Here is a 14475-nt window from a genome sequence, read left to right on the forward strand (position 1 = left end):
GAAAAGAAAAGGAAAATGAAAAGACAACATAAAGATGTAGAGAAAAAAAAGTACCAGAGTTTGGTGTAGGCAGACTTCAAGGCAAGAAGGGTATGGAGTTTGTGTTAACTCACAAAATCTTGGACAGGGCACAGATTTTTTTTAATGTTTTCTCCTCCTGAATAAAATATCCAGCTGTGTGTTTGTAGATGACTCTTCCTGACCTTAAGCCTGAGGGAAAATAGGGAGAGTGCCAACTCTTAGTGTGATATTGAAAAGAGGAAGACGAGCAGAAGGAAGAGGAGGAAGAGGAAGAGGAGGTGAGATGGAGCCAGTACAAAGCGGAGGTTCTTTATTGGTGGATGAAGAGGAGAAGGAGGAGACATGGACCCTGTGCAACAGGAAGGTTCTTATTGGCCCAGGAGGGGGCACTCAGCGGGCCACCAGGCAGAGCTTGTACACTGGGGGGATGTTGCCAAAGCCTGAAATTCTGGGGGTGATATCAATGTCAGCAGGTGGCACCAGTGAGCTTAAGGAAAAGTTCTGAAAGATGGAGGTGAAGTAGAGGAAGAGTTCCATGAGGGCCAGGGACTCCCCAACGCAGATCCGCTTTCCTAAGGGTACAGAAGAGGTGGGAGGGTTGAACAGGGTCTAGGGATTTTTTTCTTATCTTTGGGTCCCAGTCCTGGGGCTTGAACTCCCCACACACACTTTGAGGCTAACATTCTACCGCTTGAATAGAGTGATAGAATACTAGCATTCTACCACTTCCAGCTTTTTGGTTGATTATTGGAGATAAGAGTGTAATGGATTTTTCTGCGTGGGCTGGCTTTGAACTGTGTGCCTCAGACTCAGCCTCCTGAGTCTCTAGGATGACAGGCTGGAGCCACCAGCACCGGTGTTAAATTTTTTTCTTAATGGAAAGAAATCTGTTGAGGCCTTGTCCAGTCCGTACTGTTGTTCTAAAGTGGAACTCTCGATCTTCTTGCATCAACTATTCAAATGCTGGGATTACAAGCATGCACCACCATGCCCAGAGCTACCATTTTTTCCCCTAATCATGGAGTCAGTCATTCAGATTTTTGATTCTGGGATCCTAGGATTTAATGATTCTGTAACATAGCCCTTAGCATCCCATTCTGTTGTGGACTTGAAGAGATGGCTCTAGTCCTTATTGGGGGGAGTTTCATAGACCATGGGAACTTACCAGAAGAAAAGGCCACAAAGGCATCATTCTTCTTGAAGCGTCCCTGTTCATCCAGGAAGTGCTGAGGATAAAAGTCATTTGGATGTTGGAAGTATTTGGGGTCTCTGAGGACGGAGGCAAGTAGTGGATAGACATCTGTGCCCTGGTGAGAAGATGGAGGGAATTTAGAAAAAGTCAGTGTTGATTAAGGAGCATTGTGTGTGTGAGAGAGAGGGGTGGGGTGGAGGAGATAAAGAGGTGACAGTGAAAACTATCACCTTGGGCAGAAAGTAGCCTCGGAAGTGAGTGTCCCGGACGACGGTATGGGGGACTCCCAGGGGCACGATGTCCGTCAGTCTCTGGATCTCATGGATGACAGCATCCGTGTAGGGCATCTTGATGCGGTCATCCACTGTGGGAATCCGGTGTGGTCCAATCACCTGGATAATCTCTTCCTGGACCTTAGCTGGAAGAATCCAGGAAGACATTTCACAAAAGAAGGCAGGAAAGGGCTGGGAATATGGCTTAGGGGTAGAGTGCTTGCCTAGCCTGCATGAAGCCCTGGGTACCACATAAACAGTAAAGGCTGGAAATGGTGATGTGGCTCAAGTGGTAGAGTGCTAGCCTTGAGCAAAAGAAGGCAAGAAAGGGCAGCAGGTGTTTCTGTCAGAGTAGCTAAGGCAGATGCTGGTCTGGATTTTGCAAATACCATAGAGTTATAGATCCTTAGATGGAGAGATTGCTTTATCTCCATTACAAATTATTGTTCACCTCTGAAGGTAAAAGCCTTGTGTGCTTTGTTTGTTTTATTTTGTTATTTTTTTGTGTTGGTACTGGGGCTTGAACTCAGGGCCTGGTCACAGTCCCTGAGCTATTCCACTCAAAGCTAGAGCTCTACCACTTGACCCACAGCTTCACTTCTAGCATTTTTGCTGGTTCATTGAGATCAGAGTCTCACAGACTTTTCTGCCCAGGCTGGCTTTGAACCATCATCATCGGATCTCAGCCTCCTAAGTAGCTAGGATGACAGGTATGAGCCACCAGTGCCTGGTATATCTTGCCCTTTCAAGATGGTATCTTCCTTTCTTCCTATTAAAGGAGTGGGAGATGTCACCTCAGCTCACCTTCTACCTGAGGATATTTCATTAAGAGCAACATTCCATAGCATAGGGTCGAGCTCACTGTTTCTGTGCCAGCAAAGAAGAGATTGAGGGTGGTAAGCACCAAGTTCCTGAGGTTGAATTCTGTGTGTGGATCCTTTTTATCCTGGGAGAGAAGGAGATCGTGAATAGGATTACCTTCTTCTGTCTCTGTGTTGTTGGGGTTCTCCTCCACCCATGTACAAGGCTGATTTGTGTGTGTGTATGTGTGTGTGTGTGTGTGTGTGTGTGTGTGTGTGTGTGTGTGTGTGTGTGTGTGTGTGTGTGTGTATCAGTCCTGGTGGGTGAACTCAGGGACTGGGTGCTGTCCATTTGCTGTTTTGCTCAAGGCCAGCCCTCTACCACCTGAGCCACAGCACCACTTCCAGATTTTATTTTGTTGGTTCATTGGAGATGAGTCTACTATGTACTTTCCTGCCTGGGCTGGCTTTGAACCATGATCCTCAGATCTCAGCCTCCTGAATGCCTAAGAATACAGGCATGAGCCACTGGTGCCCAGAAAGGCAATTGTTTTCCAAAATATAACATATGGGTAAACAAAGTCCAGAAGCAGGAGTGAATCTGATGTATTCGAAAAATAGTAAGGTAGACACAGGGTGGGGGGGGGGTGGGGAAGAGGGGGAGAGAGAGAACTGGGAGAAGAAAGCAGAGTGTCATTAAAACTTCCTTTCTGTTTTGTTTTGTTTTTGTCAACCCTGGGGCTGAAACTCAGAGCCTGGGCTCTGTCCCTGAGCCTCTCTGTGCTCAAGGCTAATACTCTATCATGAAAATGTTGCAATGCAAAGATGCAAATTTCTAGCTGGGCGCTAGTGGCTTGCACCTGTTATCCTAGATATTCAGGAGGCTGAGATCTGAGGGTCAAGGTTCAAGGCCAGTCTAGTCAGGAAAATCCATGAGACGATTATCTCTACTGAGCCACCAAAAAAGTGAGAAGTGGAGCTGTGGATCAAGTGGTAGAGCACTAGCCTTGAAGGAAAAAGCTCAGGGATAGCACCCAGGCCCTGAGTTCAAGCCCCAGTACTGGCGGGTGCATGCATGTGCATGCCTGTGTTCACACACACACACAAACACACACTGTGAACTGTATGAAATACTTCCTCTTTTCGTCCACCACATGCACATAAGGAACTATCCCTGAGCCTCTTTGTGCTCAAGACTAGCTCTCTACCACTTTGAACCAGAATGCCACTTCTCATTTTCTTTTTTCTTTTTTTCTTTTTTGTCAGTTGTGGGGTTTGAACTCTGGGCCTAGGCACTATCCTTGCACTCTTCAGCTCAAGTCGAGCACTCTACTGCTTGAGCCTCCGCACCACTTCCGATTTTCTAGTGGTTCATTGGAGATAAGAGTCTCATGGACTTTTCTGCCCAGGCTGGCTTTGAACCACGATCCTCAGATCTCAGCCTTCTGAGAGTAGCTAGGATGACAGGCATGAGTCACTGGTGCATGTCAGAGTTGAGGACCCCGAGGAAGGGGCAGGGAAAGTGACTCCCCATGGTTACCTGGGCGCAGGGCACACTCATCTCAATGAAAGTCTCATTAATCATCCCCAGAAGGCTCAGGAACTGCTTGTCTTCGTAGTCAAAGCGGTTTCCGAGCCGGGCGCTGGTGGCTCACGCCTGTAATCCTAGCTACTCAGGAGGCTGAGATCTGAGGATTGCGGTTCAAAGCCAGCCCGGGCAGGAGAGACCGTGAGACTCCTATCTCCAATAAACCACCAGAAAACCGGAAGTGGCGCTGTAGCTCAAGTGGTAGAGCGCTCGCCTTGAGCTGAAGAGCTGAGGGACAGCGCCTAGGCCCAGAGTTCAAGCCCCACGACCGACAAAAAAAAAAGCGGTTTCGGAAGACCACAGAACTGATGACATTGGACACCGTGCGGCTCAGGAAGAAGGTGGGATCAATTGGGGTGCCTGGAGGGGGGAGTGAGGGGAGAGGGAGGGAGTGGAAATCATTCATGTTGGAGGTGATCACGCGCAGTAATGGAGTTATGAAAAAAGGCTTCACTCAGTTCCTGATGTGCAGTAAGCACACTGAGGGCTGGGTATAGTGGTACATGAGTATAGACCCAGCACTGGGCAGGCTGAGAATAACTGGGAGTATAAAACCAGCCCTGGCTACACCCTTATCACCAAAACTCTACATACAGATTTTGGGAGTCCATTGATGAAGGGCTCTGGATAAGTAGTTTCTAAGGGTCTTCCATGTTGACTGTTTTTGGTGGATACTGGGCTTGAACTCAGGGTGAAGTCTGCTGATCTATCACTTGAGCCACAGCTCCACTTGTGGTTTTAGTGGTTAATGAGAGACAAAGAGTCTCACAAACTTTCCTACCTAGACTGGCTTTGTACCGTGATTCTCAAGGTGTGAGCCTCCTAGGAGCTAGGGTTACAGGAATGAGCTATGATTATCACATGTTAGTTTTTTAACCTGGAACCTGGCTGGAAATCTCAGTAAATCTGGAGAGTTTCCATCTTCTCCCATTTCAGTTTTCTGCCACAAGGCCCATCTTCTTATGATTGAACTCTCCCTCCACTGACACTCCATCACCTAGCAGCCATGGGGGAGCTCCCCCCAACCTCCATACCTTTTGTCTTCCGGAATTCCTCTAGTAGGTACCCAGCCTCTTCCTGAATCCGCTCCTCAATGCTCCGCTTTCCCATCCCAAAGTTTCGAAGGACAGTCAGAGAAAAACGGCGCAGGACCTTCCATCGTTCTCCATTGGCCATAACCAAACCTGCCAAGATGTCAGAATCATCTTCCCTCTACCCTGCCCTGCTTTCTGGTTAACACTGTGGTAGTCAGGATGGAGATGGACTAGCAAAGGTCTCAATTCTGCTCTGGGGGAAACTTCCCCCAATTTTCCACTCAGTGGGTGTTGGGGTAACATTAATATTAACTCTCATGTGGAAATAACCATATTAGTGAGTTGTTGGGAAATGTAATTTGATGAATGGAAAGGTTTATGACTGGAATGGCAGGTGGGTGCAATGGATGGATGGGTGCATGGATGGATGAATGGATGGGTAATGGAGAAATGGATGGATAGATGGATAAATTGGTGGATGGATGAAAGAGTAACAGATTTATGAATGATGAAGAGGCTTGTAAAAGAATAGATAAAATGATATATTGATGGGTGAATGAAAAATAATTGATAGGTTAGTATATATAGTTGGTTGGAAAGATTCTTCTTTATTAGAAGAATCTCTAATAAATATATTTTTGACAGATTTATGGAGTAATAGATAGGAGGAGAAAAAATACAGGGACCAATGGGTAGATTAGAGATGGAACAGACAAGGTAACCTGATTAGGATGGAAGGATGCAGACAGGCGGGTGCCAGAGAAACACTAGAAAAGAACCTTCTGGAGCTTCTAGAAAACACATGTGTATGCGGGGTAAGATAAAACTCAATGTTTGCAGGGCCATGTGCCGGTGCCTCAATCCTGGAATCCTTACTACTGAGGAGGTGAAAAAACTCAGGGACAGGAAGTGGCGCTGTGGCTCAAGTGGTAAAGCGCTTGCCTTGAGCTGCAGAGCTGAGAGAGAGTGTCCAGGCCCAGAGTTCAAGCCCCATGACCGAAAAAAAAAAAAAACCACCTCAGGGACATTGTACTGGATCTGAGTTCAAGCCCCAGGGCTGACACACACACACACATACACACCAATTAATAATAAAAATCAAAGTGGAATGCCACTCACCATGTATCATTACCTTCTGTCTCTCACCATCAGCTTTCATGTTAGCAAAATTAGCCTAATTTTGATAGTTTCCTCAAAGGACTCAAAACAAGGATTCCTGCTCTTCTTACAAAACATGGAACATACTAAATGCACTGTGAACATTTCTTTCTTTTCTTTCTTCCTTTCTTCCTTTTTTCCTTCCATTCTTCCTTCCTTTCTTTCTTTCTTTCTTTCTTTCTTTCTTTCTTTCTTTCTTTCTTTCTTTCTTTCTTTCTCTCTTTCCTTCTTTCTTACTTTCTTTCTTTTTTGGTGGTTATAGGGCTTGAACTCAGGGCCTGGGCAATAACTTTGAGCTCTTTTGCTCAAGGCTAGAGTATTACCACTTTAAGCCACAGTGACACTTAACGGTTTTTTGAATGGTTAATTGGAGATAGCAGTCTCAAGGGGACTTTTCTGCCCAGGCTGGCTTCAAACCCCCATCTCAGATCTCAGCCTCCTGAGTAGCTAGGATGACAGGCATAAGCCACTGACCCCTAGCTCATTCAGTATTATTTTATATGATCAGAAGCATGTAGGCATTGTGCCTTTGTGTTCATCTTTGATCTCATTGTGAGTGAAAGTCTGGAGTCCCATATCATTTATCACATCCCGTGTGTGTGTGTGTGTGTGTGTGTGTGTGTGTGTGTGTGTGTGTGTGAGATCTAGTTTTGACATAGTGATCACTTTTCTTTGGTGGTATTTGGTCATGGTTGTGAAAGTTCTGCTCTATGGTTGCTATTTCTCCATGGCCACTGAAGTCATCTGCTTGATCTACCAGCGCCTCCTTTACTGCATCATGTCCGCATAAAATAACCACTGGCTGGGGACCCAAGTACACAGTGAACACATTGCCATATTTCTTCTGGAGCTGGGAGGGAAGGAAGGCATGGAGGAGATGATGGATTAGAGCAGGACACAGGGACCAGTCAAGGAGCTGATAGAGATTAGTGGGATTCCAGAGGAGTGCAATAACATAAAGATACATCCTAAGTTTGAAAGAACTAATGCACAGTCTACTTCTGTGACCTGGGGCAGAGGCTGGGTGGGGACCCACATCCAGATAACCAAAGATGAAAGTCCACAGGGGCTGGTGGTTCCAATCTGTCATCTTAGCTAATTGGGAGACTGAGATCTGAGGATCATGGTTCAAAGCCAGCCTGGGGAGGAAAATGTGTGAAACTCTGATCTCCAATGAACCACCAAAATCCAGAAGTAGATCTGTGGTTCGAGTCTTGAGCACAAAAGCTTAGAAACAGTGCCTACCCAGGCCCTGAGTTCAAACTGCAGAACTAGCATACACACACACACACACACACACACACACACACACACACACACACACAAGATGAATGTTCTAGTTTCATCATCTGTAAAGTGATGGATGTGGATTAGATGAATTCAGATCCATGCTTCTCTCTAAAACATTAACTTTCTGACCGTATGTTTTCTGTGTATATGTTGTGTGTGTGTGTGCGTGTGTGTGTGTGTGTGTGTGTGTGTGTGTGTGTGTGTGTACTAGGACTTGAACTCAAGGCATAGGTGCTGACTCTTAGCTAGCACTCTACCACTTTGAGCTACTTCTGGCTTTTCTTTTTTTGGCTGGTGAATTGGAGATAAGAGTCTCACAGACTTTCTTTCTCAGGATGGCTTTGAACCAGGATCCTCAGATATCAGCTTCTTGAGTAGCTAAGATCCCATGCATGAGCCACTGACACCCCAGGGTAACTTTCTAGAATCTTGAGATACTGACCCTCCAACTTTTCTTCCTGACATTACGCAGAGATGTACCCCGATGCACAAGGAACGTAAGTTCTCATGAAGTTTCTGATTCTGGGATTGTTTTCCACATTCTAAGATGGCCAACCAAGTGTGTTCCCTATGTGTACTTTCGCCCTGGGCACCGGGCCGTGGGGATCATGACTTCCTCTCCTGTGGGGGGAGGCCCACAGACTCACCTTCATGAAAGAGTGAAAAAGGCATCGATGCGGACCTGCAGCACGTTCCCCAGGAAAGGAATTGGGGTGGGGCCTGGGGACAGCTTTCCTCCCGTGTTGATTTGTTTCCAGGCCATGAGGATGAACAGAAAAGATACACTGAATGCCAGAAACATGGTTAAGGCCCCTCAATATCCATCATGCCACACGGAGAGATAAGTTCACTCCTCGGCTTCAGGTCCTTCCTAAATAGTTTCTGGGAGCTTAAACTGAAATCTAAATATCCTGAAACTCAGGTGTGCTGGGTATAATGCCATCAGAGGAACAGATTCCTTGGCAGGGGATTTATGTAACTTATAATCTCCCCCTGAGTACAAATAGATTGAATTCACCCTTGGGAAAATCTCTGGGGAGGGGTCTTCTCCTTTCTTCCTATTACCTTTTACTGCTTTTTTATTCTTTTTTTTAATTGTCAGTCGTGGGGATTGAACTTGGGGCCTGGGCACTGTCTCTGAGTGCTTTTGCTCAAGGCTAGTGCTCTACCACCAGCCCCAGTGCCACTTCTGGCTTTCTGGAGGTTCATTGGAGATAAGAGTCTCATGGGGACTCTCCTTCTGGGGCTGGCTTTGAACTGCCATCCTCAGATCTCAGGCTCTTGAGTAGTTAGGGTCACAGGCATGAGCCACCAGTGCCTGGTTTTTCTTCCTGTGTTGAATTCCCCAGTTCTTCTCATCCCTGGTTCAAAATTCCATGTAGACTGGAAGATAGCTGAGTATCTTTGTTGAGTTTAGGACTCAAGACAAAGTAGGTTCTCAGGTTGAGCTTTTCTTCACTGGGAACTGTCTATCCTTTTGGGTCTCCATTTCCTGTCTATCAAGTAGGGCAGCCATTCTATTGTAGTGTGTGTGTGTGTGTGTGTGTGTGTGTGTGTGCGTGTGCACGCATGCGCACGCTCAGATTGGGGTACTGCTCTTGCTTGACATTTCTATTCACAGCTGCTGTTCTACCACTTCAGTCCTCCAGCCCACTGGGGGGGTTTGCTCATTAATTGGAGAATAGAGTTTCATAGGGACTTTTCTGCCCAGGCTGGCTTCAAACCATGATCCTCAGATCTTACTTTCCTGAGTAGCTAGGATGACAGGTGTGAGCCACCAGTGTCCAGATACCAATTCTTAACTTTGACAAGAAGCCACAGGGAAAAGAATAATCTCTTCAAGAAACTCTTGGAGCCAGGCAGAAGTGGAGCTGTGGCTCAAGTGGTAGAGCACCAACCTTGAGTGAGAAAGCTCAGGGACAGTGCTCAGGCCCTGAATTCATGCCCCTGTCCTGGCAAACACACACACACACACACACACACACACACACACACACACACACACACACACACACACACACGCATACACAAAGTCCAATTTCCTTGCCCCTCAAAGTTGTACCATACATAAAAGAAGAGGAAATACGTATGAAAACAGGTTCTTGTCACAGGGATTTCCCAGTTACTTGCTTAGCTCTTGGCCCAACACCTAAAGGGACCCAGAAAGTTGGGTCCCTTTTGTCTGTCTCAGCCCTGCAAAATTGTTGCTACCATCAGGAAGAGCATTGCCAAAGCTTTGATAAATATAGAAAATTCATCTGAGCTATTTGGCAAGAACATCAGTCAGGCTGCTGCTGAGCACAAACATGCCAGGGACAAGAGAGAGCATGGATCAGCCTCTAGGGACCTCAAAGAAAAGCACACAGTTCCAAAACACTTGGACCCAGTGTTGACACTGACATTACACGTGTCTTCCAGTTTGGCAAATGTTCACACACAAGGTCTGAAACTAACCTAAATTGTTGTTTTGGGGTTCTCTCTTCTATATTGTTCATGAATTGATTGGTGACTTTTCATTCCCCTACAAGGGAACACCATAAGAAATCACAAAGGGAATTTCTCATGCAAAACCACAAACTGACATCTGGCAGGCACCAGTGCTTACACCTGTCATCCTAGCAACTCAGGAGGCAGAGATCTGAGGATTGAGGTTCAAAGCCAGTCTAGGCAGGAAAGACCATGAGACTCTTACCTCCAATGAACTATTCAAAAGCCAAAAGTGGAGCTGAAGTTTAAGGCTCAAGTGCTAGAGTGCCAAGCTTGAGTGGACAAAACTAAAGGACAGTGCCCAGGCCCTGAGCTCAAGCCTCAGTACCAGCACACAGACAAAAAAAAGCCTATGTTCAAGCTCCTTTGAACAACTGATATTCATATGAATTAATGTTGTTTTGGGGGCATCTGTAGGAACTTGTGGGTGAGGCATGGTGAACAGAGAGAGAGAGTGAAGGAGGGCGGATCATGCACATACAAGGGAGCTTATCTTTGTAGATCCAGGCTGCAGGGTAAAGCTGGGTAGGGATTTTCAGTGGAAGGAGAAAGGCAAGTCTGGAGATTGAGTTCCAAGCAGAAGCAGCAGCTCTCATTCAAAGCCTGTGTGCATGGCTGAGCGCAATCAGACCGTGCAGCTCCAAGCCTGGTTATGGCCTTTGACAGGAGCCAAGTCCCCAGCAGCTTTATGACATTTGCTGAGGCATTTCCATCGCTTTTTACTAAGTGTGTGTGTGTGTGTGTGTGTGTGTGTGTGTGTGTGTGTGTGTGTGTGTGTGTGTGTTCTATTTATTTGGTCATGGGGCTTGAACTCAGGTCATGAGCACTGTCTCTGAGCTCTTTGTGCTGAAGGCTAATGCTTTACCACTCTGAGCCACAGCTCTACTTGTGGTTTTTTAGTAGTTCTTTGGAGATAAGAGTCATGGGGTCAGAAGGGGGAGACTTTTATGCTCAAGCTGGCTTTGAACTGTGATCCATACAGATCTCAGCCACATGAATAGCTAGGATTACAGGGGTTAGCCACTAATGCCTGGCTGAGAAAGAAATATAACGAAGGACAGACCCAAAGGAAACAAACTCCAGAGAGAAAGGATTGTCCTCTTTTTCTTCCTTCTTCCCTCTCCCCTTCCCTCATCCCCCATCTCTCTCTTTCTCTCTCTTTCTTTCTTTCGTTCTTTCTTTCTTTCATCTTTCTTTCCTTCCTTCTTTTTTGCCAATCCTGGGGCTTGATCTCAGGTGCAAGGTGCTGATCCTGAGCCTCTTGGTGCTCAAGACCGGGGCTCTACCACTTGAACCACAGCCCTGGTGGCTCCTGTCCATGCTCCCCCTATTATGGCTGGAAATTACACACAAAGGATTCGCTTGCAGAGGGAGAATGGGGCCCCACCCCACCTCAGCAGCCAACAGATGTTCCAAATAAGCCTTGATGCTCCCTCCTTTTGGAGTCTGCTCAAGGTAGACAGGCAATTATTCATGGAAGTCATGAGCCAACATCCACGTCCTACTCATCCCCAGCCTCCAATCAATAGCTCCATCAGACCTGTGTTCTTCTAAAGCCTGTCTCCTAGGCCCAGAAGCAAGCAGATGGGCAGAGTTTGTGCATATGGATGGAGCAAAGTTTCTGCCCTTCCCACCCTGATGGGGCCCAGTATCAACCCCAGAGACCTCAGGCCAGCCTCAGAGCCCAGCACCTGGCCTTGGCCCAACACACACTTGAAACCACAGTTTCTACCCAGCCCGGAAGATTTCTGGATCCAAAGGTATTATATGCAGCCGTGAACTTTTCTTATGACCTGTCCCCTATCTTGTACTATTAATAAATCTTAAACCAACTTTAAAAAGAAAAGAATAAAAGGAGCCCATTTAGCTGAGCACTGGTGGCTCACATCTTTAATCCTAGTTACTCAATAGGCTGAGATCTGAGGGTTGCAGTTCGAAGCCAGCCTGGGCAAGAAAACCCCTGAAATTCTTATTTCTAATGAACCACCAAAGAGCTGGAAGTGGAGCTGTGGCTCAAGTAGTACATTACTAGCCATAGGAACCAAAGCTAAAAGGATAGTGCCAAGGCCCTGAATTCAAGACCCAAGACAACTCTCTCTCTCTCTCTCTCTCTCTCTCTCTCTCTCTCTCTCTCTCTCTCTCTCTCTCTCTCTCTCTCTCTCTCTCTCTCTGTCTCTCTCTCTCTCTCTCTCTCTCTCTCTCACACACACACACACACACACACACACACACACACAGAGGCAGAAAGGTCAAAATATACGGCCTATCATTATGTACTACTGTACTAGAGTATCAAGCTTGATATTGCTTATGTCATTTTCTTGAGTGTGTGCCATCCTAAGACTTGAACTTGGGTCTGGGCATTGTCCCTGAGCTGTTGTGCTAAAGGCTGGCACTCTACCACTTGAAACAGAGCTAGACTTTCTGCTTATTTGGAGGTTCACTGGAGATAAGAGTGTCACGGACTTTCCTGCCCCAGCTGGCTTTGAACTGCAATCCTCAGATCTCAGGCTCCTGAATTGCTAGGATGACAGGCATGAACTCAACTGAGCAGTGCCCCTGCTCAATCTGATGTTGAAAAGCAAGGAATGAAACATCCAAAGATCTGGTTGTTCCTGGCTTGCATTCATCCATCAATCTGCCAAACTCTGGCTAACCGTTTGGTTTAACCTACCAATATTCTGCCAATGTAGCCAGGTGAAACGGAGGCAAATTCTATATCTTCCAGGCATAACTCTTCTCCCTGCCAGGCCGTACCTTCATAAGGGCATTGTACATGTCTCCCGTATCCAGCTGGAGGAAATTCCCAATGAGGGGCAGTGGGGTGGGGCCAGGAGGTGGCAGCTTCCAGAAATTCTGGTTCCAGACAGACATCAGCACCATGGCGCTCAGGTAGGCCAGGATGGCCACCAGAAGCATGCCTGAGGCCAGCATGGTGGCGGTGGAGGCGACAGGCAGGGATGGCTGGGGCAGTGTGCATTTAGGCTTTTGCTACTATTTATTTAATGTGTCACTTTATCGCTCAATCTCATCCCTCCCACCCATACATTGCAATACCCCCAGCCGGGAAGGACAGGGCACACACAGCTGGGCACACTCACATGTGCTGGACCTCCAGGCTGAATTCAGAGCTGGGGAGTGGAGAATTTCAAAGCTGTGTGGCTGATGCCTGAGACAGGACTTGGAACCCCAGACTGAAGACAGGCCAAAGAGATAGAGATTTAGGGGATGCAGAGTAGAATTAAAATCCTTAGATTTATTGGTGGTGATGACAGAATGTATGGGTTGGGAATCTCTCTATAACAGAGACAGGATCATGAAAATCAGAAAGCCATGGACCAGTGACACACACACATAATCCTTGCTACTCATTGTACTGAGATCTGGGGGTTGCAGTTCAAAGCCAGCCAGGTCAGGAAAGTCTGTGAGACTCTTCCCTTCCATAAACTACAAAAGAGTAGGAAGTGGAGCTGTGGTGGAACAGGTAGAGCACTATCCTTGAGCAAAAAAATTAGACAATGCACAATCCCCGAATACAAGCCCCAGGATCAACATTTTAAAAAAATCTAGGGAGAGAGGGGACCAAGATGGCGACGGGGCAGTAGGGAAATGCCACAGCTCTCCCCAACCAAAAAGAGAGCTCCAGTTCCAATGCTTAATCTCCCCAAGAGACCGACAACAACAAAAAGACCAACACTCAGAGAAAAGCAGGAGGTGGAAAATAACAAAAAAAGAAAGAGAGGAAAAGAAGAATTTCAGAGCAGAGAAAAGCGAAGACCCCTCCACCAACCTTTACTGCCCGGCTGGGGCTGCTGGAGCCCCAGAGACGCAGGGGGCCGCCTGCAGATAACCCATGCAGAAGCTGCCTGAGGCACCGGACCTGCCCGACTGCGATCACAATGAGCCGGCGGGGGCCGCCCAGGTCCCTGAGGCACAGGGGGCTGCCTGCAGATCACCCGCGCAGAAGCCGCCTGAGTCACCGGCGTCAGACCCACCGGATATCTACAACCTCCAAAGAAGCTGCCTGGGCGTGGACACTGTGGACCCGACAGCTTCGATAGAGGCAGAGACAGAAAAGAATCACACAGAGCCACCACCACCCAACCCAGCCCGCAACCACCCCAACTGAACTCGGATTGCAACAACAACTGACGACCTACAACACACAGAAACAACCAGCTCCAGGGTGAGTACCCCACAGGGAACAGTGTATCCCTCAAGGGAGACCAGAGCTGGAGGGAATCCCCAGACCCTGACCTAGACTCCCTACCCCAACACCCGGACCACAGGACTCACTAAAACTGGGAACTGTTTGAGAGCTCCACCAGCCCCTGGAGCACACTCCGCTGGCCAGGCCAGAGCAAGAGTGCCCCTGGAAGGAAGCTTAAATGCCCAAGCCAGGAACAGCGCCTCTGGGTCAAGACTACCAACAGTAGAAGAAATTTGAACTGTGGAACCCAGGCTGCATAACACAGCAGCACAGGCCTAACGAGCGCACTCCAGGCTGGGGCTGGAACCAGGCCTTGGGATCTGGTGCCTGAACAACACAACCAACTCCTCCCAACTGAAGTCAAAAGCTGAGCATACGCCTCAACAGAGGGGAGAAAGACAGGGAACAGCACTCCCCGGGGAG

The 14475-nt window shown here is 47.4% G+C and overlaps 1 protein-coding gene across 1 annotated transcript; it reads right to left on the reverse strand.

Annotated features, from left to right (window-relative positions):
* Positions 1-411: 411 nt before the first annotated feature.
* LOC138812917 (cytochrome P450 2G1-like) lies at positions 412-12776 on the reverse strand. Its single transcript, XM_070001185.1, is given in 9 exon segments — positions 412-593; positions 1187-1328; positions 1444-1631; positions 2290-2494; positions 3751-3920; positions 4168-4233; positions 4908-5058; positions 6754-6915; positions 12600-12776. Coding segments are annotated over 9 exon segments (1443 nt in total).
* Between the last annotated feature and the right edge of the window lie 1699 nt (positions 12777-14475).

Source organism: Dipodomys merriami, unplaced genomic scaffold (assembly GCF_024711535.1).
Source record: "Dipodomys merriami isolate MVZ:Mamm:240054 unplaced genomic scaffold, mDipMer1.0.p SCAF_106, whole genome shotgun sequence".
Lineage (NCBI taxonomy): Eukaryota > Metazoa > Chordata > Mammalia > Rodentia > Heteromyidae > Dipodomys > Dipodomys merriami.